The sequence below is a fragment of the Quercus robur genome, chromosome 3, assembly GCF_932294415.1.
Source record: "Quercus robur chromosome 3, dhQueRobu3.1, whole genome shotgun sequence".
In the NCBI taxonomy this organism is placed as follows: Eukaryota; Viridiplantae; Streptophyta; class Magnoliopsida; order Fagales; family Fagaceae; genus Quercus; species Quercus robur.
This window is the reverse complement of record NC_065536.1, coordinates 32711676-32738410: the sequence shown is the minus strand read 5'-3', so window position 1 is coordinate 32738410 and position 26735 is coordinate 32711676. Positions and strand designations below refer to the sequence as shown.

General features: G+C 36.6%; 2 protein-coding genes across 2 annotated transcripts; one reads left to right on the top strand and one right to left on the bottom strand.

Annotated features, from left to right (window-relative positions):
• Positions 1–3718: 3718 nt before the first annotated feature.
• On the bottom strand, positions 3719–5080 carry LOC126719536 (uncharacterized). Its single transcript, XM_050422076.1, has one exon. It carries the CDS (start codon positions 5078–5080, stop codon positions 3719–3721), a length of 1362 nt encoding a protein of 453 aa, XP_050278033.1.
• Positions 5081–15364: 10284 nt separating this feature from the next.
• LOC126719535 (uncharacterized) lies at positions 15365–16237 on the top strand. The gene is made up of 2 exons (XM_050422074.1): positions 15365–15559; positions 15695–16237. Exons 1-2 carry the CDS (start codon positions 15365–15367, stop codon positions 16235–16237), a joined length of 738 nt encoding a protein of 245 aa, XP_050278031.1.
• Positions 16238–26735: the final 10498 nt, after the last annotated feature.

The following is a 26735-nucleotide window of genomic DNA, read 5'->3' as shown; positions in this document are numbered from 1 at the left end:
GTCTCTTTCCTTCTGAGTCTTCCAGATGGTAACTTCCCTGACGTGAATAATGGACGACTCTGTAGGGCCCTTCCCAGGACGGTCCCAGTTTGCCTTGTGCTGGATCTTTCGTTGCGGGGGTGACTTTTCTAAGGACGAGGTCTCCAACATTGAATCTTCTTAGCTTCACTCTTCGATTATAATATTTAGCTATCTTTTGCTGGTATTTGGTCATTCTTTGGGATGCCTAGTCTCTAATTTCGTCCAAGCTGTCTAGGTTTTGTTTCAATTGGTCGTCATTGGTTTGTTCGTCAAAGAATTCTCTCCTAAGGCTAGTGAGCCCAACTTCGACTGGGATGACTGCTTCTGTGCCGTATGTCAGACTGAACGGTGTTTCTCCTGTTGGTGTCCGTGCTGTTGTCCTATATGCCCACAAGAAACTTGGTAGTTCTTTAGGCCACATTCCCTTTGCCCCCACTAACCGGGACTTGATAATCTTGAGCAGGGTCCGGTTAGTTACTTCCATTTGTCCGTTGGCCTAAGGATGACCTGGCGATGAGTACCTGTTTTTGATGCCCAAGCTCGAGCAAAATGATCTGAACTTTTGGCTGTCAAACTGACGACCGTTATCTGATATGATCGTCCTTGGTATCCCGAACCTGCAAACAATATTTTTCCATACAAAATTTTGTACCTTTGCTTCGATGATTGTCGCAAGAGCTTCTGCCTCCACCCATTTTGTGAAGTAGTCAATAGCAACGAGCAGAAACTTTACTTGTCTTTTCCCTTGAGGTAAGGGGCCCATGATGTCGATCCCCCACTGTGTGAATGGCCAGGGTGAGGAGATTGTGGTCATCTTTTCCCCAGGGATTCTTTGAACATTCCCATACCTTTGGCAACTATCACACTTCTTCACGAAATCAGCTGCGTCTTGCTGCATCATTGGCCAAAAGTAGCCTGTTCTCATGATCTTCCTAACGAGGGACTTTGCCCCCATGTGGTCTCCGCAGATTCCTCCGTGCACTTCCTCCAGGATGTATTTGACTTCCTCCCCTTCTACACATCTCAAATATGGTTGTGAGTAACCCCTTTTGTAGAGTTCGTCATTAAGTATCGTAAATCTGGCTGCTCGTTTCTGGACCTTTTTAGCTTCTTCTGGATTTGACGGTAGCTGTCCTTCTCGAAGGAATGACAAAATCAGGCTCGTCCATCCAGGGTCGGTGTGCACCGAGAGAGTTTGAAGTCCCTGGATGCTAGGAGAGTTTTGTTCTTCCATCTTCCAATTGAACCTTTTATTTTGGTTGTCCGTTGAGGCACTTCGTGCAACCTCGTCAGCTTCAGCGTTCTAATCCCTGGGGATCTAGATGAACTCTACGTAATTAAAGGTGCTTACCAGCTGGTTCGTCAGTTTGAGATACTTCTGCATCCTTGCCTCCTTTGCTTCGTACTCCCCTTTCACTTGCCCTATGACGAGCTGGGAGTCGCTCTTGAGCACAATATTCTCACCTCCGAGTGCCTGAGCTATTCTCAATCCCGTCAATAAGGCCTCGTATTCCACCTTGTTATTGGTTACAGGGAATTTGAGCTGGACCCCATACTTGAGAACATTTTTCTCAGGGGAAGTGATGACGATGCCTGCTCCGCCTCCTTTCTGAGTGGACGACCCATCAGTGTTTATCGTCCAGAGACTCTCTACGCTCCCAGGGGTGGTGAATTCTGCTATGAAATCAGCCAATGCCTGCGCTTTTATTGCTGTTCGTGGACGGTATTTTATGTCAAATTGGCTGAACTCGATTGCCCACTGTACCATTCGTCCTGCTGCTTCAGGTTTGTTCATTGCTTTTTTGATGGGTTGGTCTGTCATTACAATGATAGGATTGACTTGAAAGTATGGACGAAGTTTTCTCGAAGCCATAATCAAGGCGAAGGTGATCTTCTCTATTCGAGGATACCGCGCCTCGGCACCCTGGGAAGCCTGGCTGACATAATACACAGGAAGTTGCAACCTGTCTTCTTCTCTGATCAACGCCGCGCTGACGGCTGTAACAGACATAGCTAAGTACAGGAATAAGTCTTCGCCCTTTTTCGACGGGCTTAAGAGCGGAGGGTTGCTAGGATAGCGCTTCAACTCTTGGAACGCCGTTTCGCATTCCTCCGTCCAGGAAAACACTTTCTTCAAAGTCTTGAAGAATGGAAGGCATTTGTCTGTAACCTTCGAGACGAACTTGTTGAGGGCTACTATTCTTCCTGTGAGGGATTGCATTTCTTTGATCGTCCTGGGTGAGGACATTTCAAGGATGGCTTTGACCTTCTCGGGGTTTGCTTCTATCCCTCTTTGCGAAATCATAAACCCGAGGAATTTTCCCGAGGAAACCCCAAAAGCACACTTGGACGAGTTCAACTTCATGCTGTACTGCCTGAGCGTATTGAACGTCTCTCTGAGGTTGTCCAGATGATCTTCCTCCTCTTTGCTCTTGACGAGCATATTGTCAACGTAAACCTCCACGTTTCTCCCGATTTGCTTCTCGAACATCTGGTTCACCAACCTTTGATAGGTGGCACCTGCGTTCTTGAGTCCGAAAGGCATGACCTGGTAACAGTATAGTCCCTGGCTGGTGATAAAAGCAGTCTTTTCTTGGTCTTCTTCTACCATTTGTATCTAGTTATATCCGGAGAACGCGTCCATAAACGTGAGAAGTTTGTGCCCTGCTGTGGAATCCACTAGCTAGTCGATTCTGGGTAGTGGGAAACTGTCTTTTGGGCAGGCTTGATTTAGGTCTGTAAAGTCGACACACATTCTCCACATCCCATTTGCTTTTTTGACCATGACTACGTTGGCCAACCACTTGGGGTAGTGGACTTCCCGAATAAATTTGGCTGCAAGTAACTTATTTACTTCGTCCATCACTGCCTTGTTTCGCTCGGGGGCAAAGACTCTCCTTTTCTGCTGGACGGGCTTCTTTCCCGGGTCAACATTCAGGTGATGCTAGATGAGGCTTGCTGGGATTCCCGACATATCTTCGTGGCTCCATGTGAATATATCGAGGTTGCTTTTCAGGAAGCTGACGATCTCTTCCTTTGTCCTGGGACTTAGGCTCGTCCCTATTTGGGTCGTCTTTGGTGGACTCCCTTCAGCCAGCTCTACCGTTTCAAGCTTTTCCACAATCTCTGGCGATTTCTCTTTGATCATCCACATATGGTTCTCTTTTGAGGCCAAGACGGCCTGATAGCATTCTCTTGCCAACACCTAGTCTTCTTTAATTTCTCCGATCTCCTATTCTGTTGGGAACTTCACCTTTAAGCAGTAGGTGGAAATAGCAGCCTTCCAACGATTGAGCATTGGTCTTCTTATGATCACATTGTAGGACGAGGGTGAGTCCACTATTAGGAAATTGTGCTGGTTGGTTACCTGGAGGGGGTATGATCCGACTGTCACTGTTAACGTCACTATTCCCCTGGGGTATACCTTGTCCCCACTGAAGCTGACGAGGGGAGACTCAAAAGGACAGAGCCTTTTTGGGTCTAGTTTTAGTTGCTGGAAGACAGGAAGATAGATTATGTCGGCTGAGCTTCCACTGTCGACCAGGACTCTTCGCGTGTTGAACCCCTCGATCATGATCATAATGACGAGTGGGTCATCATGGGGTTGCTTTACACTTCTGGCATCTTCCTCAGAGAAGTACAAGTCTCCATTGGTTCGTCTTTGCTTCAACGGGGGTATACTGTGGACACTGTTTACCTACCTTTGGTATGATTTCCTGAGGGATTTGAATGATCCCCCAGTGGTTGGTCCTCTGATGATAGTTTTTATCTCCCCCAGTGCGTTTTGTGGACGAGGTTGGGGGCGGTCTTCGTCTCTCCTTGAACTACCTTGTTGGCTTTTCTGTCCGTACTTGCCAGAATCTCCCCTTTTTATATACTGTTGTAGTTTCCCATTATGGACGAGCTCTTCAATCTGCTCTTTCAGGTCCCTGCAATCCTCCGTGTAATGCCCATGATCTTTGTGGAAGCGGTAGTATTTCCTCTTGTCGCGCAAACCAAGCGCTGAATGGAGTGGTCTCGGCCACTTGAGAGATGGTTCGTCCCTTATCTCCGTCAGAATCTGGTCAACGGGCATCATCAGCGGTGTGAATTTCGCTGGACGAGGGTTCTTGTCCTCCCTCTGCCTGTTTCCATCGTCATTCCGTCGATCAGCCCGATCCCTTTTTTGCCCTCGTCGATCGTCCTCCTTTTCCTTCTTCTTTTCCTTGTTCTTTTCTGCTCCGTCAATGGCTGCTAGGGCTTCTTCCGCGTTCATGTACTTCTGTGCTTTCAACAATGCCTCGGCCATTGTCTTAGGGGGGTTCTTTGCCACAGATGCCACAAAATCTTTAGACTTCAACCCTGCTTTGAAGGTTGTGAGATGTACCTTGTCATCCGCCTCGTTTACTTCCAGCATTCCTCGGGTGAAACGTGTCACATAAGATCTCAATGGTTCCTTATCTCCTTGTCTGATGGTGAGCAGATGGTCGGCAATCCTTTTTGGACGCTGCCTGCCTACGAAATGACGAATAAAGGAACTGCTTAACTGTTCGAAGTTATCAATGGACGATGTTGGCAACTTGTTGAACCACTCCCTAGCTACTCCTTTGAGAGTTATAGGGAAGGAGCGACACAAAATCTCATTAGGTGGCTGTTGGAGGCCTAGGGTCGTCCTGAAGGTATTCAGGTGATCCAAGGGATCTTTCAGCCCGTCGAAGGGTTCTAGCTGGGGTAGACGGAACTTGGAGGGTACTGGGCACTCCTGGACGACCATGGTAAAAGGTGAGTCCGTCTTCCGGACGATCCTCTCCAGGCTTTGGTCCGTTTTTCCTTTGATGGCGTTCCTCAGTTCGTCCATCTCTTTCCTCATCTCTCTTAAGAGATCTGAGCTTGCCTCTTTCGGAGTGTTGGTTCGCCTTCTGTTGCTGTCTTCTTCGTCGCCCCTGTCTGCACGATTACTTTCTTGTAGCAACCGTTGCTTCATCTCTTGGTTCTGTCTGGTGAGTTCCTCCACAGTGGCTAATAGCGACTGGATTTGTAGGGCCAATGCAGCGGGATCTGGGTTTGTACTGGATTCCATCTGGACCGGGGACAAATCACATGTTCAATCGTTCCCACAGACGGCGCCAAACTGATGATGCTCAAATCGTCAGCCAATTATGATCGTCCAGATGGAAGTCGTCCTCAACCAACCTAATCCTCAATAACGAGTGAAGGGAAGAACGGGTGTAATTTGCCGGCGTGGTGCCTGCCAAAAAGTCTCCGATGCCAAAGTTAGAAAGATTGACAAAAGAGAGCTGTGAAAATAATGTACTAAAGTTTTTGCCTTACCTCCACCCGTTTTGGGATTATGTATTTATATGCACGCACTTACAGGTGGTTTCTTCTAGCCATTGGTGGAGTCTTGATGGAGACTTTATTCTTGCTTGGTAACGCCCCTGCGGGGTGTTAATGGTGAGCTGCTCCTCCCAACGGTCTGAAGGTTGATTAATGTTTTATAACGGTTCCTCGAGGGGTGGAAGTGGGTTTACTCGTCCTTGAGCGACGGTCATTTCTTCCAGGACGATCTTGTTTAGGCCGTCCGTCACTAGTCGTATGGACGATGATGATTTGTTCGAGCCTATCAGAGGATTTTAGAAGTCGAGCTTTCTAGCAAGATAAAGAAGTTGCTGAAGATGCTTTTCTCTTTCCTCTTTGATTCTCCATGGTTGTAAAATTTTGTTTTCTTTTTGGATTTCATTGATGCTTTCTTTTATAGGATTCAAGTTCTCAGTTTTTGAGCTCGCTTCTCTCTGTCCTTCCTTTGTATGCCTATCATACTAAGGTGTCCTAATTTTTTTCTGGCATTCTCGTAAATTATTTTACTACTGATCCATAAAAGAGGAAAAAGATGTTAGTTACCAATTCTATGAGATATAAGCTAAAACAGCACTCTGAAACCTGGGGTCGAGTAGACAATATATCCTCTTGGATATTGGTACTATTCGTTGAAGCATGAACCAGTTCCCAGAGTTGTCCTTAAGCCTCATCCCAGGTGCTATCTTTAAATTCTAGTCAAAATTAATTTACTACCACCAATTAATTTACTAGCGTTCAAATCCACATACAACAAAAGGGAAATCTAATGCAAAAACATCAAAGAGCTAAGTTGAATTTTAAGGATGCAATTTTCTGGGTTAAGTCTTTGTTCATGTCTCTTCAATTACAACTAAATAAGATAATCCAATAATTAAAAAAGATTGGCATTAGTGCATTACTGATAAGGAAGAGAAAAAGAAAGGATGGTGGTTGGTGTTACCAACAAAATCATTGAAAAATTCAGATTTTTGATAGGCAACTGAAAACACTACCAAACAGAATGCCTTTTCTAGATGCAGTCTAAGCCTGTGGCAAAATTTACATAGATGGTCAATAATTTATACTACCTATAAAATAAAGGATTTTTGAGGAACACCTTTGAGGTGAAGTGGTATAATACACACCAAGACTTTTTACTTCAATTATCAACACTCAAGTAAGGTGTTAGGCACGCCTTTTTCACTTTTGGTGCCTCCTGAGGGCTGAGCTGAGGCATATGCTTAGCTGAAAAAACTTACAATAATTAAATTCAAAGCAAAAGGTAGTGCGAAGTTTAGAAAAATAAACTGTGGTCAAAACGAGGGAATGAAAATAGCCCAAGTGAGCAGCCTCAATTTATAATCGCTAGCAACAAATACTTCTTTTTTTTTTTTGGAAGTGGCTAGCAACAAATACTTCTTGGCTATTAAAGACAAGTTTCTCATTATTTATCTGTGTACTTTGAGGTTATCTTGGATTCTTTTTTGAGCATTTGAATTTCCCTAATTTCTAGGCCTAAAATTTTGCCCCAATCACTGTGACTTACAAACTTCAATGACCCTTTTTCTGATAACATGCAGACCTCAATGACTTAATCCCTCGCTTAAGCATTCTTTCCATCAATTGGGATTTTAAAAAATTTAAGCCTTTTTTCTACTAATCAATTTTTCCTTCATAGTCTAAAAATATTTCATATTTTGTACTACCAATACGATTATTGTTTACATTATTGAAATGTAGAAATTTAGAAATAAAATTATATGTTGGAACTAGCCTTGAAAATTTTAAATTAAAATTAATGGTTCCATTGGATAAATTTCATCAATAGATAAAAATTGTTGTCTAATACACTATTCAAGTCATTTAAACTAAAGATTGAAATCCAAATCCTTTTCTTTAAATTCGTTTATCCAATATAATAATTAATGACATTGCCATGGGAGGCAGTGCAGAACAAATATAACAAATACATTCGAAATTGAAATCCATTAATTAAGAATGAGAAAATTGGATGTTGCAATATGGGCAAATGCACATAACAGATTTCTGAAAACAAAACAGTTGGTACATATGGAATCAAAATAACTTGCTTCAAGAAACACGCAAATTGAGTGTCCTTGTGCATGGCAGAGATGATGTAGTAACTCAAATTCGCCTTTGTCCATAGATGGTGGTATAAAGAGGACACACTGGACAAGGAAAAGAACGGCATAACAAAACGGAAAGGAACAGTTATCTTTTCCAATTGATAGAATACAAAAAATTTGAAATATAATAAAGCAACATGCAGATTAAAAACTCCCTGGTAGACTGTAAAACTAGTTGGTACCTGAAAAGCAGTCAATCTGCACGATAAAAATGATGATCAGTTAAAGTTTGCGCAAACTATCATAGCAAGTTAGCAACCAAATATGTTCAGTCCCAATTAAACAAAAAACAACCAAAATAAGAGAGAAAACTAGTAAAATGAAAGGTAAAATAGAAACAATGAAGTCAATCAGTTTTGGCAAGAGTAATGCCAAAGGAAAAAACACAATAAATAAAAATTAAGATAAAAATAAAAAGCATGCCCAGTTGCGTGTGATAGGAAATAGGTTTTTTGGACTCTCTTTTGTTGGCAGTAACGTCTTACCACGTGATAATACTTTGACTCAAGTCCATTGCTAGAATTTAGATTACAAAAACAATTGAAGAATCAACAACAGAGAACTAATCTTAGTATAATAGCCAATAGATGCAATTGGGATCACTTTTTTTTTTTTGATAATTTGATAATTACAATGGGGGAAGAAGGATTTAAATCCTGAATATCTCCATTTAAAATATCAGAAGATACCAACCAATTGAATTACAAGACTCTTAACTATTCCTAATCGTACTTCAATTAATAATTCAGTGTTAGTATTACCAACTAATTGAATTACAAGACTCTTAACTATTCCTAATCGTACTTCAATCAATAATTCAATGTTAGTATTACAAATATATGCGTGTATGTGTATGTGTATATTACAGAAAAAATATTATTGTAGAGGATATACAAACTCCAGGAATGTCAACATCAGTTAGAATGTGTTTGCAGTTCAAGTTTCCAGTATTCTGGATACCCTAAAATGATGAAATTGATACATTTGGATGTGTACTATTAATTAACACACCAAAAAAAAAAAAAAAATTATGAATATCCTCTTCTTTCTTTCGCTTTCATTTATTCAATAATAATAATATCTTGCCGATGAATAACCCACATCATTAGTAACCCCAACTCAAACAAAACCACTATAGCACTCAGTAACAGAGAGACTGTGTACCCACATCGCTCATCTTCAATACGGCGAGTACTAAAGTAGATTCTTTACGACCTATCGTTTTTACTGCTTAAACAATTTCGGCTTAATAAAACGGTGTTTCGTTGTCCCTTTAAAATAATAATTTTGAAACAAACGGCGAGTCGTCCCTTGAGGATCCTATCCCATCCCATCCCACCGACTCTAGATATTGTACAACGGTCACAAAGCTAGACTAGAAGGGTTTTAGTTTAAATCCTTTTCCTTCGCCAAAAAGGATTAGGAAATTTAGTATTCCAATTTTCACTAGGAAATACTTACGTAGCTACAACCCAATATTGCTCTCTTCCTCTATATATATTGCTAGTTCTTAACTCTTGATTCTCATAACAAAACATTGCTCTCTCGCTCCTGAGAAAACAAAAAAGCCATCACTATTTTCTTTTAATCTCTCTGTGTTTTTTAGTATTTACTATTCTTTATGGTTATGGGTTCAACCAAAAGAAGAAGGGAAAGTTGTGAGATGAAGAAGAAGAAGCAGATGAAAACAGATATTTCTTTGTTAGAGAACATGGGTATTTATGATATGGAGGGGCATACTATTGCTCCCAATTGGACTCCATTTGACGCGTTGGTTGAGGTCGCCTTCGTAGCCAGAAAAAAACATCGCAAGTTTCATAGGCTCTTCCAAGAAAAGTCTCTCAAGAAGCCAATCTCTGTGGAAGAAGAAATCCCTACTGCTGTGACTGTGCCTGTTCGAAACAAGCGATCAAGATTTGGGGACCAGGATGATGATGATGATCAAGACTGTCGTTTTGAGTTGGAAACCAAGAAAAACAAGCCAATCCTTGTGGAGCAAGAAAAAGCCTTCATGTTCACAACCACTGCTGTGCCTGTTTCAAAGAGAGTAAGATTGGGAGATCAAGATGAATGGTGTTTGGAAACCAAGAAAAAGAAGCAATCTTGGGAATCAAGATTGCCAATCAAGGCTAAAATTCCACCGGGTCCAAACCCACCGCCTGATCTACCTCAAGAGTTCCTGGTTGCGATCGAAGAAATGGGTGGGCGTGACAAATTGTTGGTGATACAGAAAAAGCTTTTCAAGACTGACATAACTAAGGGTAATAATCGGTTTTCAATACCATTAAGGCAAATAGTGAGGACAGATTTCTTGACTGAGGAAGAGAAAGAGAAGCTTAGAGCAGGGCAAGAAATACAAGTGCAATTCATCGATCCCATGCTTAAGAGTGGTCATATTGTTTTGGTTCAATGGGACATGCCTAAGGATACGGGCAACACGAGTTCAACCTATGTATTGAGATCCACTTGGAACGAAGTCCGGGATTCGAATGGTCTCAAGATAGATGATGTCGTGCAACTCTGGTCTTTCCGTGTGAACAAAGAAGCTTGCAATGATGCCTCTTCTTCTAATACAAACAAAGGACGGCTCTGTCTTGCACTTGTGTTGGTTCAAAAAGCAAAGGATGAACAGTCAATGTCATGAAGCTTTATAGTGTTCAAATTTTGAAGTGGTTTTTCCTAAATTTTTGTTAGGTATATTGTGTTTCTCTAGTTTGTTTGACGCATCCACTAGGATGGTGTTAATGAATAGGTTGTGTCTGTCAGATATGGTGGCTCATAAATTGTGACCATTAATTAAAACACAGTCTTCTTTTATTTTTATTTTTTCTTGAATATAAATCGGTCTTCTCTAAGTTGTCACTATGGGTATGCTTATATAGCATCATATGCATGTAACAATTTTTGTCTGATGAGCAGTAAAGATGTTAATCCTTTAATTCTAAGGCTCCTCTAAGTTCTTTCTATTTAGGATTTAGGCTTGCTTCTTCCTACTCAAGCAATGTAGCAAATCTTTTGACTTGAATTTATTTTTTTTTCCTCCTTTTGGCCAAGGATTCAATCAAATATGACAAAGTCAACTTGTTTTATCAGTTTATCTATTGTTGTACCAACGATGTTATGGGTTTAGGGAATTTAGTTCTTTTTTTTTTTTTTTTTTTTTTGCGATTCTGTAAATTCAATTTTTATTTCAAGGTTGTAATTCAATTCTTTTAGTGGAAAATTGAGTAAGAGCTTGTTAACATTTTACTCAAACGGGTTTGAAATTTGTAGAGATTGAACAAAAGCTATTTTTCAGGATTTTCTATATACAGACTGTAGCAAGATAATTTGAAGGAATTATTTTTCTTTTCTTTTTGGTTTCATATTAAAAAGATGAATAATCAAAGTATGGATAAGTCTAATATCTATAATAACACTAATTCAGTATACTTGCAAAAAGCGTAAATTGTTATATTGAAATACCTAAAAGCAAATGGCTTCTCTAATAAGTTATTATATTCTTAGAATTTTTTTTCCAGCATTTCTTTTCCTTGATACAAACAGCATGAAAATGTATACAACTAATTTTGAATTTTATGTAGTCATTTGTATTAGTTAACCTATCATAGTTTGTTCTAATATTATATATGAAATTTTAATAATGTATCTTGACCATTTATTGCTTCAGTTTAATTCTAGAAAATAAAATAGAGTTCAATGTTAATTTGATCCTCCTTTGTGTCCAAAGCTGAACCCTAGTTGGCACATCAATCAAAATTGATCAATTGGTTTTGATCCCTTCTGTCCATTCTTAGTGAACAACAAAAACGGTTAAGGGGTTTTAGTAGTTTCTACTCGAAAAACATGTTTATAAAACTAGCTTTTAAGACTTGGAAGATTTAAAGACATTTTGAAATTTACTTTTGAAAACAAACTCCAATTTGAAATCAATTTTCCTTTTAAAAAATAGATTTGAAAAACTATTTGTAAAGTTGCCTTTGAATCAAGCCTAAAGATTGATGGGATTTGCAATACCTAAGGAGCTAGCATGCAAAGCCGTATTCAAATAAGAGAAAATTCATATGAACTCAAGCTTGTACATGTAGATTATAAACCAAACTTTGAACCCACAATCTTTGTAATCAATATTAAGACTCTAGCAATTCCATTTTCTATATATACATCATGCATGGATGTCAAATTTACTTCAATTCAACTTTAACCATACATGTATAAATTCAAGCTCATGAGAATAGCTACATGTAAAAGGAGTCAAATGATTTAGTCATAACGATACCCAACCAAAAATACAAATAATCTGTACCACCTTTTGTGTTCCACTTTATACTCAGTGATAACCCCAAGAATTTTTTTTAGGAGGTCATTAAGAAACTAATTTTTTTTTTTTAAATTTAATAAAAATAGAACTTGAATATATCCAATTATCAACCCAAAAAAAACACACACACACAAATACATGAAGTTTTTCAGTTTCCTTTTATGAGTTTTCGTATTTTGGAATCAATACGAAATAGTTCCTTATTAGTTTTCATATTATCAATTGGGTTTTAGTCGAAAACAGGTTTGGGTAAAAAAAAAAGGTCATTTAAGCAGGTTAGAAACATGTCGAGTCAATCAAATTGCAAGTGTATTTTTTCACATTAATTTTTTTCTTTTTCTTTTTTAATGTATTTGCCATTTAGTAAGTCATGCATGAAATTACTTGGTATAAAATACATTACTTTGAATTCCCCACTCATATCAAGAATGAGTCCAGCTCAACAATTAATACTTATTCAATAATCATAAAACTATACAAATCCCAACATTGCTAACCAAAACAAATAGCACAAACACAAAGAGGTCTAGTCTACCCTTTGAAAATCTAATTAAAATTAACACACAAGTTTCACTTCTACACAATATCAACTTCCCCAAACATATAATGAAATTACAAATACCCTATTAGATAGCTAATTTGAAAAAGAATAAAAACATATAAGAAATTCATAATCTTGAAAACTAATTTCATAATTTAATATCAATTGTGGTTAGCACTCTATTTCAATTTGAGAATATAGATCAAAGTTTGATTGTTTACTTATTTATATGTAGTCTCTTCTATGAATGTCATATCATTGTTAAAAAAACACATACTCTAGGCCTAAGCATCCCTAATTTATGCCAATTTCATTGATATATTTTGTTTTTTATCTTTTCACACTTATAAATCTATTCTCATACATGTTTATAATTTCAAATATATGTTTTTAACTCTTATCATGTATTTTGTTATTTGATCTCTAAAAAATTTTACTTATCTAGTTATTCAAGTGAGAAAACGTCTCAACCATTCATCTTTCAATTTATTTGTATGTAGTTAGATAAAGGTCTCAATTGTTTTCTTGAGGCCATTGTATTTAAATGGTGTTATCCAAAACAATGTTCAAATTATGATTGATTTATTTTATAAAAAATAAAATAAAAACATGCATTATATTTGTCAAATTGAGTTTGAGTTATACATTGTAAGGCTCACAAAAAACAATTAAACTAATAATGTCTTAATTTTATTATATTTATTACCAAAAAAAAAAGTTTTAAAATTAAAAAAGGATCAAGTCACAGGTTAGCCGTGTGGGACATGCCTACGGATACGGGCAACATGAGTTCAACACATGCCTTGAGATCCACTTGGAACTGTGTCCAGGAGCCGAATGGTCTCAAGATAGATGATGTAGTGCAATTCTGGTCTTTCAGTGTGGACAAAGAAAATTGTGATGATGCTGCTTCTTCTAATACAAACAAAGGACGGCTCTATTTTGCGCTTGTGTTGGTTGAGAAAGCAAAGGATGAACAATCAATCTCATGAAGCTTTATTGTTCAAATTTTGCAGTGGTTCTTATCTAGATTTTTGTTAAATATATTGTGTTTCTCCAGTTTGTTTGAGATATCCATTAGGCCTGTGACCATTAAAACTATGGCTTCTTTTATTTTTTTTTCCTGAATATAAATCTCTGTCTTCTTTAAGTTGTCACTATGGGTATGCTTATATAGAGCATCATGTGCATGTAAGAATTTTGATTGATAAGCAGTAAATAATTAAATATGTTAGTCCATAAATTCTAAGGCTCCTTTAAGTTCTTTCTATATATATGGTTATGAAGGCTTAAGTATTTAGGCTTGCTTCTCCTGACTCTAGCAAAGTAGCAAATTTTTTAATGGACTTGATTTTTTTTTTTTTTTTTTTTTTTTGCCTTTTGGCCAAGGACTCAATCAAATATGTAGAGAGAGCGAATAAAAACTATTGTGCTGAATTTTCTATATAGAGACATTAGCATGATAATTTAAAGGAATTATTTTCTTATCTTTTCAAATTTCATATTAAAAAGATGAATAATCAAAGTAAGGTTAAGTTTAAATATCTATACTATCTCTAAGAAAATTCCCCTATTTTGACTGAACTTTTATGTAATTCAGAAATATCCCTAAATCTTAGGTTTAAAAGGGAAAAAACTTAAAAACAACCCAGTAAAAATATACCTCCAACTCCACTTAAAATGCCTACAAAATAGGATACTCTCCTACTAATCCATGTTTTCAAAAGAAATTTATCCAAAAAAAAAAAATTTTAAGGAAAATTATGACACTAAATCAAAAAAAAAAAAAAAAAAAAAAAAAAAAAAAAAAAAAAAACCTTATCGCATACACAAAGCATATGTGATGAGGCTAGTTTATAATATCACTAAGTGAGTCTATTTACAAGAAAGAGTATGTTGTTATATTGAAATGCCTAAAAGCAAATGAATTCTAAGAAATTATTATATTCTTAGAATTTTTTCTAACATTTCTTTTCCTTGGAGCAAACAGCATGAAAATGTATACGCTGATTCTGAATTTTATGTAGTCATTTGTATTAGTTAACCTATCATTTCTTGTCCTAAAATTATATATGAAATTTTAATAATGTATCTTAACCATCTATTGCGTCAATTTAATTCTTGAAAATAAAATAGAGTTCTATGTTAATTTGGTCCTCATTTGTGTTCAAAGCTGAACCCAATTTGGTACATCATCCCTTCTGTCCATTCTTAGTGAGCAGCAAAAAAGTCCAAGGGATCTTATTAGTAATTTTTACTCGAAAAACATGTTCATAAAACTAGCTTTAAGACTTGGAAGATTTAAAGATGTTTTGAAAGGTACTTTTAAAAACAAACTCCAAATTGAAATCAATTTTCCTTTAAAAAAAAAACCATTTGGAAAGTTGCCTTTGAATCAAGCCTAAAGCCTAATTCTTGCTCTAGCAAAAATACCATAAAGAAGAAGACCCACTGATGCTGCCAGAAATAAAGAAGAAGAAAATATGTGTTTCTCTCTTACCCTTGACTGAAAACAAGAAGAAAAGAAAGAAGCTCTGTGTTTCTCTCTCACCCTTGGCTGAAGACAAGAAAAGGAAGGAGAAAAGGCTCTATTTCTCTCTCTGCCTTGCTAAAAAGCTTTGTTTCTCTCTTACCCCTAATCAAAAATAAGAAGAAGAAGAAGAAGAAAAGTCTCTCTCTGACTTACTCTCTCCCTATTTTCGATGTAAGCAAACAAGTAAAGGGAAATAATCAAGGCCAGCACTTTTTTTACTGAAACACTGAAAGTTGCAAGTGAAAAGACAAGGAGAAAAGGCTATTATTTATTGAAGGAAGCTTGTTGGAATAACTAAAACTCCTTCTGGCCTATTGACTACCCGAAGTGCCTATAAGTTGCTAGCTTGTGATGCTTCAGCCAACAACACTAGTAGCTCAAATCCTAACCCCCAGAAGTTATTTTGGAGAGGCTTATGGATGCTATGGATCCCTTCCAAGATGAAGCATTTTGCGTGGCATGCATGCAATGAGGCTCTACCCACCATGGTCAACTTGTTCCGTCGATTTATAGCTGATACTGACAGATGCACGGTCTGTAATGCCCAACCCGAAGATATTCTCCATGCTGTGTGGGGATGTGAGGCACTGGAGAATGTGTGGAGCCAACTAAGCTGGGCCCGTAGCTCAGTTGCAATCCCCCCAGGGGATTTTTCTAATCTGTTTGCTCATTTTTTGCAGGTATCTGATGATCTTAAAGCAGAAGTTTTTATAATCATCTCATGGCTTTTGTGGAATAGGCGTAACTGCATTCGGTTGGGCCTCCAATCCATTCCCCTGAATCAGATTGTCCAAAAAGCTGGTGGTCTATTATAGGACTTCCTCAATGCCCAAGATCCGAACCCAATTTCCACTCAACTGCCGACTTCAGTTCAGTGGCGTCCTCCTGAGCCAAATCAATACAAAGCTAACTTCGATGGTGCAGTTTTCCAGAGCACAAATTCTGCAGCTCTCGGCGTGGTGATACGAGACTGGCAAGGTGCTGTCATAGGTGCTCTGTCAGTGCGTATTCCCCTCCCACAAACAGTAGCTGAGGTCGAAATCCTTGCATGTTGCAAGGCAGTTAGTTTCGCTTTGGAATTGAGTCTTCGTGAGGTGGTTTTTGAAGGTGATGTTGTTGGGGTTATCAATGCTATCAAGTCTGGAACGGCTGAACATTTTTCTTTCGGTCATATCATTGACGATATTTACCATTCGTCTTCTCATTTGAATCGATGTGATTTTTGTTTTGTTAATTGTTCTTGCAATAAGGTTGCCGATCCTTTGGCAAAGAAAGCAAAAGAGGGGAATGATTTTAAGGTCTGGTTGGAAGATATATCTACAGACCTTGCCCCCCTGGTTGCTTCTGATGTTGCTTAATTTTGTTTGTCTAATAAAGTTCCTTCCTGGACTTCCAGGTTGGATTCTCAAAAAATAAAAAAATAAAAAATAAAACTCGCACTTGTGTCCCAATTTTTCATGTCCTAATTTTATTTGCCCACTCACCAAAAATACCCATACAAGCCCCATAAATTATTTTGGACCCTCACAAATATCTCTCATATTACCCAACTTGGACCTCACAAATATTTCCCATATTATTACCCAACTTGGGCCCACACAAATACTTCTCATACTATTACCAAAATTGAGTTACAAAATTATACCATCTCTATAAAAGCCTAAACTCATTTATCTTGTGGGCAAAACACAAAAAGCTCAACAAAACTCTTTACAAAGCTAGATGCTACACAACACCCTATTACAAAGTCCGTTACTACACGACACTCCTTACAAAGCTTGTTACTGTACGACACTCTATTATAAAGCCCGTTGCTATACGACACTCTTTACAAAGCCTGTTGTTACACGGTACCCTATTATAAAGCCCGTTACTACATAGTACTCTTTACAAAGCTTGTTGCTACATGGCACTCTTCACAAAACCTGTTGCTACACAGCACTCTCTACAAGTCTGTTGCTACACAGCACCCTATTACAATGCCTGTTATTATAAGACAATATTTTTAAAAAGTTTAAATTACCTTATTAAAAGCCCAATACTATTTTAGCAACACTTAACAAAAAGTCTAAATACTATTTTAGCAACATTTTACAAAAAAAAAAAAAAAAAAAAAAAAAAAAAAAAACCCAAAACTATTAATTTTTGGATTAACAATTATTCTATCAAAGCTCAAGTATTATTTGGCAAAAATATTATATTATGCTCAAAGCCCAAAGCTAATAATCTTTGGCAACAACATATTTTGACATGCTAAATTCCCTAACAAATATGCTAACTCATGGGGAAAAAAAAAATTATGACATGTTACCCATCTCATAAAACTATTTATTTTACAAAATTTATGAGAATTATACTTATTTTTCCATAAGAAATTACAACTACAAATGCCCATGTATAGTACAAACCCATGGCAAGACTATTTATTTTGTAGGGACATGCAAGCCCAAGAAGCTCGATGGCAAGGCCCAACCAAAACAATCCAGCCCATGTGCCAAATCTCAACAACCAAAGCTCACATGGGTGACTAAAATGGTTAGGCCGATCACAATTCAAGTTTCAACACAACTAGACTAACAGCTAGGACCCACTACAATCACTTTCAACTTGTCAAGTCAGGTCAAAGGGGGGACACATGTCAAATTGAGCTTAAACCCCGTCCTTAGCAAGCTGATTTTTAATGATGATTGACAAGACATAAAGCCTTGCTAATGAGTGAAGGCTAAAGTCAGCCACTCTCCCTCTCTTATCCAATAGGCTTAATTTAGAATTAAAATGAGAGAGTTGTGGCCTTTTAAAGTATGGTTGTATTTGATAAAATCTGGAAAAATTGATGTCTAAGATTGAAGACGATGAACAATAAAAATAATAAAAAATAAGAAAAAAAACATTTTCCACGCATGTAAGATTGGTTTGTAGTAGTGTAATGTGTGCGACCCATTCACTATGTGCATGAGTGGTTATCTATAAAATTAAAAAGGAGTCCCATGGTTGTTGGTGTATAATCATGCATGGAATTTAATCTTTGAATTAACTTATGATGTCTTTTAAACATATTGTGATATGATTGAATTGATATTATATGAATGCATTATGTGATGAATATGTGTCCTAGGGTTTGTGAGACTCTTTTGCTTGTCTCTATATTTAGAGACTATGGCGTATCTTTATCCAAAAGCCACCATATATTCTATTTGATGCAAGTATTTTTTTCTAGAGAATTTGAATAGAGTTGTATTGGTAATTTGTTATGCAACATGTATATTTTTACTTATTATTATTGTGGATGGACAAGACAATTCTTGAAATTATTTGGTAATGTAGCATCGCCAATTTTCAACTAAAAATAGAATCTTTGTAGTAGGGTTCTTGAAAATGTAATGTAATTTTTGGGCCAATGTTTTTTGGCAATATATCTTTGGGCCATTGTTTTTGGTAATGTAATTTTAAGGCTGTGTAATTTAATTTTGGAAGCCATGTAAGGGGAAGTGTTTCATGGTTACCAATAAGTCTCAAATTTTGTCTTAGCATGTTGTATCGAATTACCAATAGGGCTTGAAGTGGAGCCCATGCATAATGTGCTGTGCACAAAGATGTATGGACACATGTTATATGTATGATTTGAAATGTGGATGATGAGATGTTTTATTCCTTACAAAATTTTATTTAAAATCAATTAGATGTGTTATTTTAATTTACATAGTGGGAGATGATTATGAGCTTAGCAAATTTTCGATCTCACTATGTCGAATGGAATATCATGGTCTAGTTGGATTTATGGAAATAAAATTTTAAAAAAACAATGTGTGTGCTAATGTTAACTTGTGTAATGAATGTAGTGAAAATGGCTAAGAATATAGTTGTTGATCTAACTAAGGGAGAGAAACTAGATGGAACCAACTATGATATGTGGCATAGAAAAATTCAATATTTGCTTAATGAACAAGAGGTCCTTGAAACCCTAACCAATGTGATGATTCAACCTGAAAATGGGAATACTACCCTACATCGTCGTGACTTAGAGGCCTATGAGTCTTGGGTTAGGAAAGATCGATGTGCACACTTCACTATGCTATGTATCATGCACAATGATCTTATTGGGGAGTTTAAGGACTACCCAAATACCTAAGAGATATGGAACAAGCTAAAGATTGCTTATGAAGGGACTTCAACAACTAGGTTACAAGCTCTTACTTTGAAGTTTGTGCAATATGTTATGGATTCAAAGCATAGCATGGCTAAACATCTAAGGATGATGTCTGCATTGATCCATGACCTAAAGGCTGTTGGCAATAATCTCTCTAATGAACAGCTGGTTACAGCAGTGATACTCACTATTTGAACCTACTTAGGGGAAAATGAAGCTTATTTTGAAACATAGTGAGAATATCAAGACATTTACTGATATTTCTCATCATCTTGAGCTTAAGGCGAAACGCATGGGGGTGCACCAAAACACCCTATTTGTCGCCCAATCTAGGCAGCGGAAGGCAATCAAGCCTAAATGCAAAAGACAAGGGAGAAATGCCAAAGGAGTTAGTAATCTTAGGCCTAAAGAAGGCAAGATAGCAAAGTACCAAAAGGGCAAGCGTGCTAGAAAGGACAAGGCAAAGTTCAAGTGCTATGACTGTGGTAAGAAGGATCACTTTATGAGTGCATTGAGCTGAAGAGGGTATCCATTCTCAACAACTCTGCTATTACTTATGTTTGCACACATGTTTTTGTTGCTCATACTATTCCTGGGTGGATTATAGATTCAAGAGCAACCAAACATATAGCCAGAGATAGAGTTGGGTATATCAATTACAAAAAGATACCAATAGGCAGACTAAACAATTATTTGGTAACGGAACTCAAGAAGAAATCATAGGAGTTGGAACCTACTAGCTCAAGGGCTTTGTGGCAAAGGTTGAGAATCAAAAAGAAAGGATCCTAAAGGTTTTTTGAGCTGATAGGGGTCGCGAATATTTGTCTAAACAGTTTCAAGGACTGTGTGTGGAAAAAGGGATACGCAGGCAATTGACGATTCCTAGTACTCCACAACAAAATAGTGTTGCAGAAAGAAGGAATCATATTCTATTAGAGATGGTTAGATTGATGATGACACAAGCTAACCTTCCAATTTCATTTTGGGGGGCTTGCATTGTTGATTGTTGCCTACATCCTTAATCGTGTGCCTTCTAAGTTCCCACAACACCATATGAGTTATGGAATGGTGCAAAACCCAATTTGGAGAACTTGCAGCCTTGGGGTTGTACAAGTTTTGTTCATAGTACTTCCCATAAGTATAGGAAATTGGGCCCTAGAGCAAGTAAGAAAATCTTTATAAGATATTCAGAAAGCTCAAAGAAGTTTGTAATGTATGGTGAGCAGACTAATAGTGGAATGATTGAGATAGAGTCTCATAATGTCAACTTCATTGAAGATGATTTTCCAAGCATCAGTGAATCAAAAAAAAAAAAAATCTTTAGCTTTATGAGTTGTAAGAACTTGAAGGTGTCGTACCATCTTTGGACGAGGGTGGAGAATCACAACTTCATCCTGAAATCACAAAAGATAGTGGGAATGACTTGGCTCCTAGTGGGAATAAATCACTAGATAGTAACACACAAGGATCCAAAGTACGTAGAAGTGAACGTGGAACTATTCCCCATCATCATTTTGAGATTGAGAGGGAATCTCTCATATGTGCTTCATTGGATTTCATCGTGGGACATTGGATTTCATATGAAAGATTCTTCCTTCGTGGGACATCGGATTTCATCGCTATCACTAGCCCAGTTAACATCATAATAACCTCTCAATCTTAAATCTCCACCCTAATAGCAAAGAATGAGATCCAATGTCTTGTGAAGGCATCAAAAAATCCTCTTAACTGCTTGCCAATTAACAAGTCTTAGATTATTTTGATAACAACCAACCATACCAACCGTAAAATAGATGTCTAGTCAAGTACACAACATAGCATATATCAGACTTCCAATTGCACTTGCATAGGGAACTTTTGTCATTTCTCTCTTTTCCTTTTTTGATTTAGGGCAATCATCAAGGCTTAATGTATGTCCCTTCTCAATTAGAGTGTCTATGGGTTTGGAATTATGCATATGGAGTCGCTCTAAGATCATCTTATGTAAGTTTCTTGAGATAAACCAAGAAGCTTCTTTGAGTGACCCTTCAAGATCATAACTTTGAGCACATAATTAGCCTCTCCCATGTCCATTTCAAAAATTAAGGAAAACCACCTTTTGGTGGTGACAATCATCTGTGTATCATTTCCAGCCAACAAAATGTCATCCAAATACAAAGATAGGATAAGAAAACTCTTTCCTGATTGTTTGACATACACACAATGGTCATCTTCCATCATTTCAAAATAATAGCCTTATAAAATTTGAAATACCATTGTCTAGACGCTTGCTTTAGGCCATAAATGGAATGCTTAAGGTGGTATATTTTGCGCCCTTGTTCCTTCACATCAAAGCCAATAGGTTGATCCATATAGATATAAAGATTGTATTTCTCAATGGAGAACTAGACAAAAAGATCTATATGGATCAACCTATTGGCTTTGAGGTCACGGAACAAGGGTGCAAAGTGTGCCACCTTAAGCGTTCCATTTATGGCCTAAAGCAAGATTCTAGACAATGGTCTTGATATTCTCACTATGTGTCAGAACAAGCTTCATTTGCCCCCAAGTAGGTTCTGGTAGTGAACGTATCACTGTTATAACCTACTGTTCATCAAAGGTTATTGCTAGCAGCCTTTAGGTCATGTATCAATACATACATCATCCTTAGATGTTCAACCATGCAATGTTTTGAATCCATCACATATTGCTCAAACTTTAAAGTAAGAGCTCGCAACCTAGTTGCTGAAGTCCCTCCATAGGCAATTTTTGGCTGGTTCCGCATCTCTTGGGCATTTGGGTGGTCTTTAAAGTTTAAACTCCCTAATAAGATCATTGTGCATGCTACTCAACATAATGAAGTGTGCACATCGATCTTTCCCAACCCAAGACTTATAAGCCTCTAAGTCACGGTGATGTTGGCCAGTATTCCCATTTCCAAGTTGCATCATCACATTGGTTAGGGTTTCAAGGGCCTCTTGTTCATTAAGAAGATATTGAATTTTTCTATGCCACATATCATAGTTGGTTCAATCTAGTTTGTCTTCCTTAGTTAGATCAGCAACTACATTCTTAGTGGCAATGTTCACTACATTCATTACATAAATTGACATTAGCACACACATTTAAAATATATATATATATATATATATATCCAAAAATCCAACTAGAGCATGATATTCCTTTCTGCATAATGAGATCAAAAATTTGCTAAGCTCATAATCATCTTGCACTATGTAAATTAGAATAACACATCTAATCGATTTTAAATAAAATTTTGTGAGGAATAAAACATCTCATCATCCACATATCAAATCATACATATAACATGTGTCCATACATCTTTGTGCACAACACATTGTGCATGGCTCCACTTCAAGCCCTATTGGTAATTCGATACAACATACTAAGACAAAATTTGAGACTTATTGGTAACCATGAAACATATCCCCTTACATGGCTTCCAAAATTAAATTACATAGCCTTAAAATTACATTGCCAAAAACAATGACCCAAAGATACATTGCCCAAAACCACTAGCCCAAAAGTTACATTACATTTCTAAGAACTCTACTACAAAGATTCTATTTGTAATTTAAAATTGGGGATGCCATATTACCAAATAATTTCAAGAATTGTCTTATCCACCCACAATAGTAATAAATAAAAATATACATGTTGCATAACAAATTACTGATACAATCTCTATTCAAATTCTCTATAAAACAAACATGCATCAAATAGAATATATGGTGGCTTTTGGATAGAGATATGCCACAATCTCTAACTATAGAGATGAGCCAAAGAGCCTCAGAAACCCTAGCACACATATTCATTACATAATGCATTACGTTCATGCATTCATATCATATCACATTCACAATATGTTAAAAAGACATCATAAAATAATTGAAAGATTAAATTTCATGTATGATTATACAAAAAATTAAAAAAGTAATTTCACAATTCTCTCATATTTTCACAATTTTATTTTAACATCACAGTTAAAAAAAATGCCAGCACAATAACATACATACATATATATATATATATATATATATATACTTTTTGATAAACACCACAATTAAATATATGTCACACTAGAAAAATTGTGGTCAAGTAAACAAGAACATCTATAATATTACTATAAATTAAAATAAGAGCCACTGTTGCTGTGCATGTTATAACATTGAATTATCATTTAACCTTTCAATATATGCCCCCTCAAAAAAAAAAAAAAAAAAAAAAAAAAAAAATTTCAATATATGTGTTATAACTCATTGCTATTACGTAAGCAACATTACAAACCCCACAGCCACTCAACGCGTGGCTTATTACTTAAGCAATTAGTTGTGTTTATGTGTAACTAATACACGTGGGGCTCTTTTTTAATTTATAGATAATCACTCACGCACTAAGCGAGTGGGACACACACAATACAAAAGTGTTTGGCTAAAACACGCATACTACAAACCAATTTTACATGCGTGTATTTCTTTTTACTGTTCATAGACTTCAACCCTATGCATCAATTTTTCCAGATCTTATCAAATACAAAGGCCAAAACTTTCTCGTTTTAAGTCTAAATTAAACCTGTAAACTGTCGTTTTAAAGCTTATGGTATGTACTTTGAAATCATAAAATATATATATATATATTTGATATTAAACAAGATTGGATGGGTCAGGATAAGCCTGTAATTTTTAGATTATATGTAAACATCCAAAATTACAGTTTTTTTATTTCTTTCTACATGCCATAACATGCCTTTAAAATACAGATCTAAAAATTAAAAAAATTACTAAAACATTTAATTTTAGCAAGCATATAGAATTATATATTTCAGAGATCACGGCATCATTCAAGAGTGAAAAGTAACAAGCATAAAACGGCTCTCAGACCAATGTTGAAAGAAAATACTATGGACCATATAGACACATACCTTTGGTGGAACAGATCACCAAATTGTCAGATTTTGATCTTTGCTTGCTTTACTAACTCCTCCTCACAATCTCTTATCTTTTGTGGAACACCTCCATGGTGTCTCCATAGAGATGACTTATTTTAAAAGAGCACTGAAAAACTATACGTATATTTACTTACTGTAACTTATTATTTGGTAACTTATTATCTGACTGTTGTAGAAGTACTTTAATACTCATAGAGATTCACCTCTATTAGATAATCTTGACAACTCATATTAATATCAGTTAGTTTAAATTTAAACTTAATTATAAGATACTTATTAGATAAACCATGGGCCATGGTTTATGGGTTGGGTTAAAACCAGCCAAATTTCTACAAAATAAAATAAAATAAAAAAACAAAAAACAAACTGTTTGTGTCAAATTCAGATTCAAAACCTTATATATTAGTCTAATGTTTCTTACCATTGTGTCAGTTCTTGCTAGTGAAACTTTTTGTTCATAGATTTGCACTCATTTATTACAAGACAGTTATTCTTAAATTCTTCTCCATGAAAAGGTTATCCATTATCTCTGTGTTATTCTGTTTCAGGGAGCATCTAAAAATCCCAATCTCATGGAGTGGGATAAACTATGGACCGTAAATAAAAAGATCATTGATCCTGTGTTACCCAGGCACACTGCTGTCATTGAGGAAGGACGCGTGCTGCTTACTTGATGAGGAGATAACCTTGATGGATTGGGATAAAGCTAATAGAGAAGGACCAAGATGGAAACATCACCCAACTGAGTGGGATATTGCATCTTGAAGGATCTGTGAAGACCACAAAGTTGAAGCTTACTCGGCTCCCTGAAACAAGTGAGCCAGTTAACCTCACACTGGTGGATTTTGACTATTTGATTACAAAGAAAAAGGTAGGTGCTAGTGAACCGATAACATTAACTTTTTGACTCCTGCTATCAAGAATTGTAAATTTCATGTACTGCTTAATTCTAGATTATCACTACATTGCTTTATTTTCCATGGAATGTTGACCGATAGGATGAAAAAGTTCTGTTAATAACCGGATGGATCACTGCGTTGTTGATATTCTCATCCTGAAAAGATCTTGCACTTAAGAGATTTCTTGGTTATAATCTGCTGATGTGAACATTGTCAAAGTATATGACATATTTGTATCCAAAGTTTTGAAAAGCTTATCATGAGTGCTTTCATTTATCAACTTGTGAATCTATTTGACTGGAACATAATTATGCACGTGGCAAAAATGATTGGCTTGTTCTTTTATGATCAGGTTGTAAATATGGGTAACATGTATCTTGAGCGGAAGTGCATTGTAAATCATGAACTAGTTTATAAGTAGTTACTCCACACATGCACATCGCATTTCCTAGAAATTAGAGACGGATATGTGTGGTTTCCAAACAGTTTCAGACATTTGAAATGGCTGGCCATGTCAAAAGGTGTATTGATTTTCAGATGGAAATGTATTCCACATTTTAGTCTGTAACTTGTGATTGCAGCTTTGTATTAATTTGCAGCTTCAGGAAGGAGAGGATTTACTTGATGTGCTTAACCTATGTACGAAAAAGGAGATTGCAGCCATGGCCCATAGGGGATTCAAACATGCGGAATTTGCAGCTAGAGAGGAAAGGATACTTCAGATGTGATGTTCCCTTTGTTAGGCCTTCAAAAGCCTATAGTTTTATATGCAATCCCAGATGGCAGGCAACAGACTTCTTTTAAGTAAAACAATATGGGAAGAACCAAATATAAAAAATGTACAGTAGTTTCAAAGGAATTTTTTGTAAATTGCTGATCACATGATGATAACTTAGCTACTACTAAAATATTTAAGGCCCATGCTTACCAGCTAATTTTATAGACAGCTTTTAACCAATCTTGTGTCACATACATTAAAAGTGGCACAAGACAGTTTTTTTTAGGAGCATGTACAGTGATTTTTTTTTGTATTTTTTCATATCCTATTCCTAAGCTTGTATAAATTAAAGTCATCCATTCTAAGGATTTTTTTTTTTTTTTTAAAGTCATCCTTTCTAAGGATTTAACATCATCCATATGTTAAGGATATGATAACATAGGAAAGTATCATCCACGCACAAGATTTAACATCATCCATGCTCATGCACATGTTATTGTAGTATTTGTCAAGGTGCAAATAAAAACACCTACGAAAAAGTTCTGCTAACGTGTTTAGAGTGATTGGATGGTAATGATTATATGGGCCAGTAGAGATTGGTGTTCCATCCATCCATCATAACTGATTGAACCAAAGAGTGAGCAATGATTAATTAGCAATTGAAAAGCCACCCAGCGACCGAAAAGACATATGGGGCACTCATTGAACAGTTGAGGTAAACGAAAAGTCTTAATGAAATCTTTGCATTTATGGCCTTCTAAAACAAAACAATAGAAGATGTTAATTAATGAAGAGTTCTAAGTTAACCATACAAATTAACAAAATTTCTTACAGATGCCCGCCCTTTTTGCAAATTAGTAAAATTTCCTAAAATCACAGAGTTGATCAACCACAAGTAGAAGGCTTTGACCTCTAAAGACCAAACAAGTCAGATGTGTGGATTCATTTTAAATTTGAGAGGCTGCCCAATTTATTCCATCAATGCGGCAGTCTAGGGCACTTCCAAAAATCATGCCCCATCATGAGAGCCTATCATAGCAAAGCTAACTGCTATTTGAGGTGTGGAAGAAATCTTTGAGAAGTAGAACTACAAGGTTGGATCTAGATATGCAATGGGGGTTAACTTTGTGTAGAGACACCATCA

Excerpts from the sequence above, each read along its gene's own strand:
- LOC126719536 (XM_050422076.1), bottom strand. The coding sequence starts at position 5,080 with ATGGAATCCAGTACAAACCCAGATCCCGCTGCATTGGCCCTACAAATC.
- LOC126719535 (XM_050422074.1), top strand. The coding sequence starts at position 15,365 with ATGGTCAACTTGTTCCGTCGATTTATAGCTGATACTGACAGATGCACG. Across the intron at positions 15,560-15,694 it reads TGTTTGCTCATTTTTTGCAG|GACTTCCTCAATGCCCAAGA; the intron begins GTATCTGATGAT and ends GGTCTATTATAG.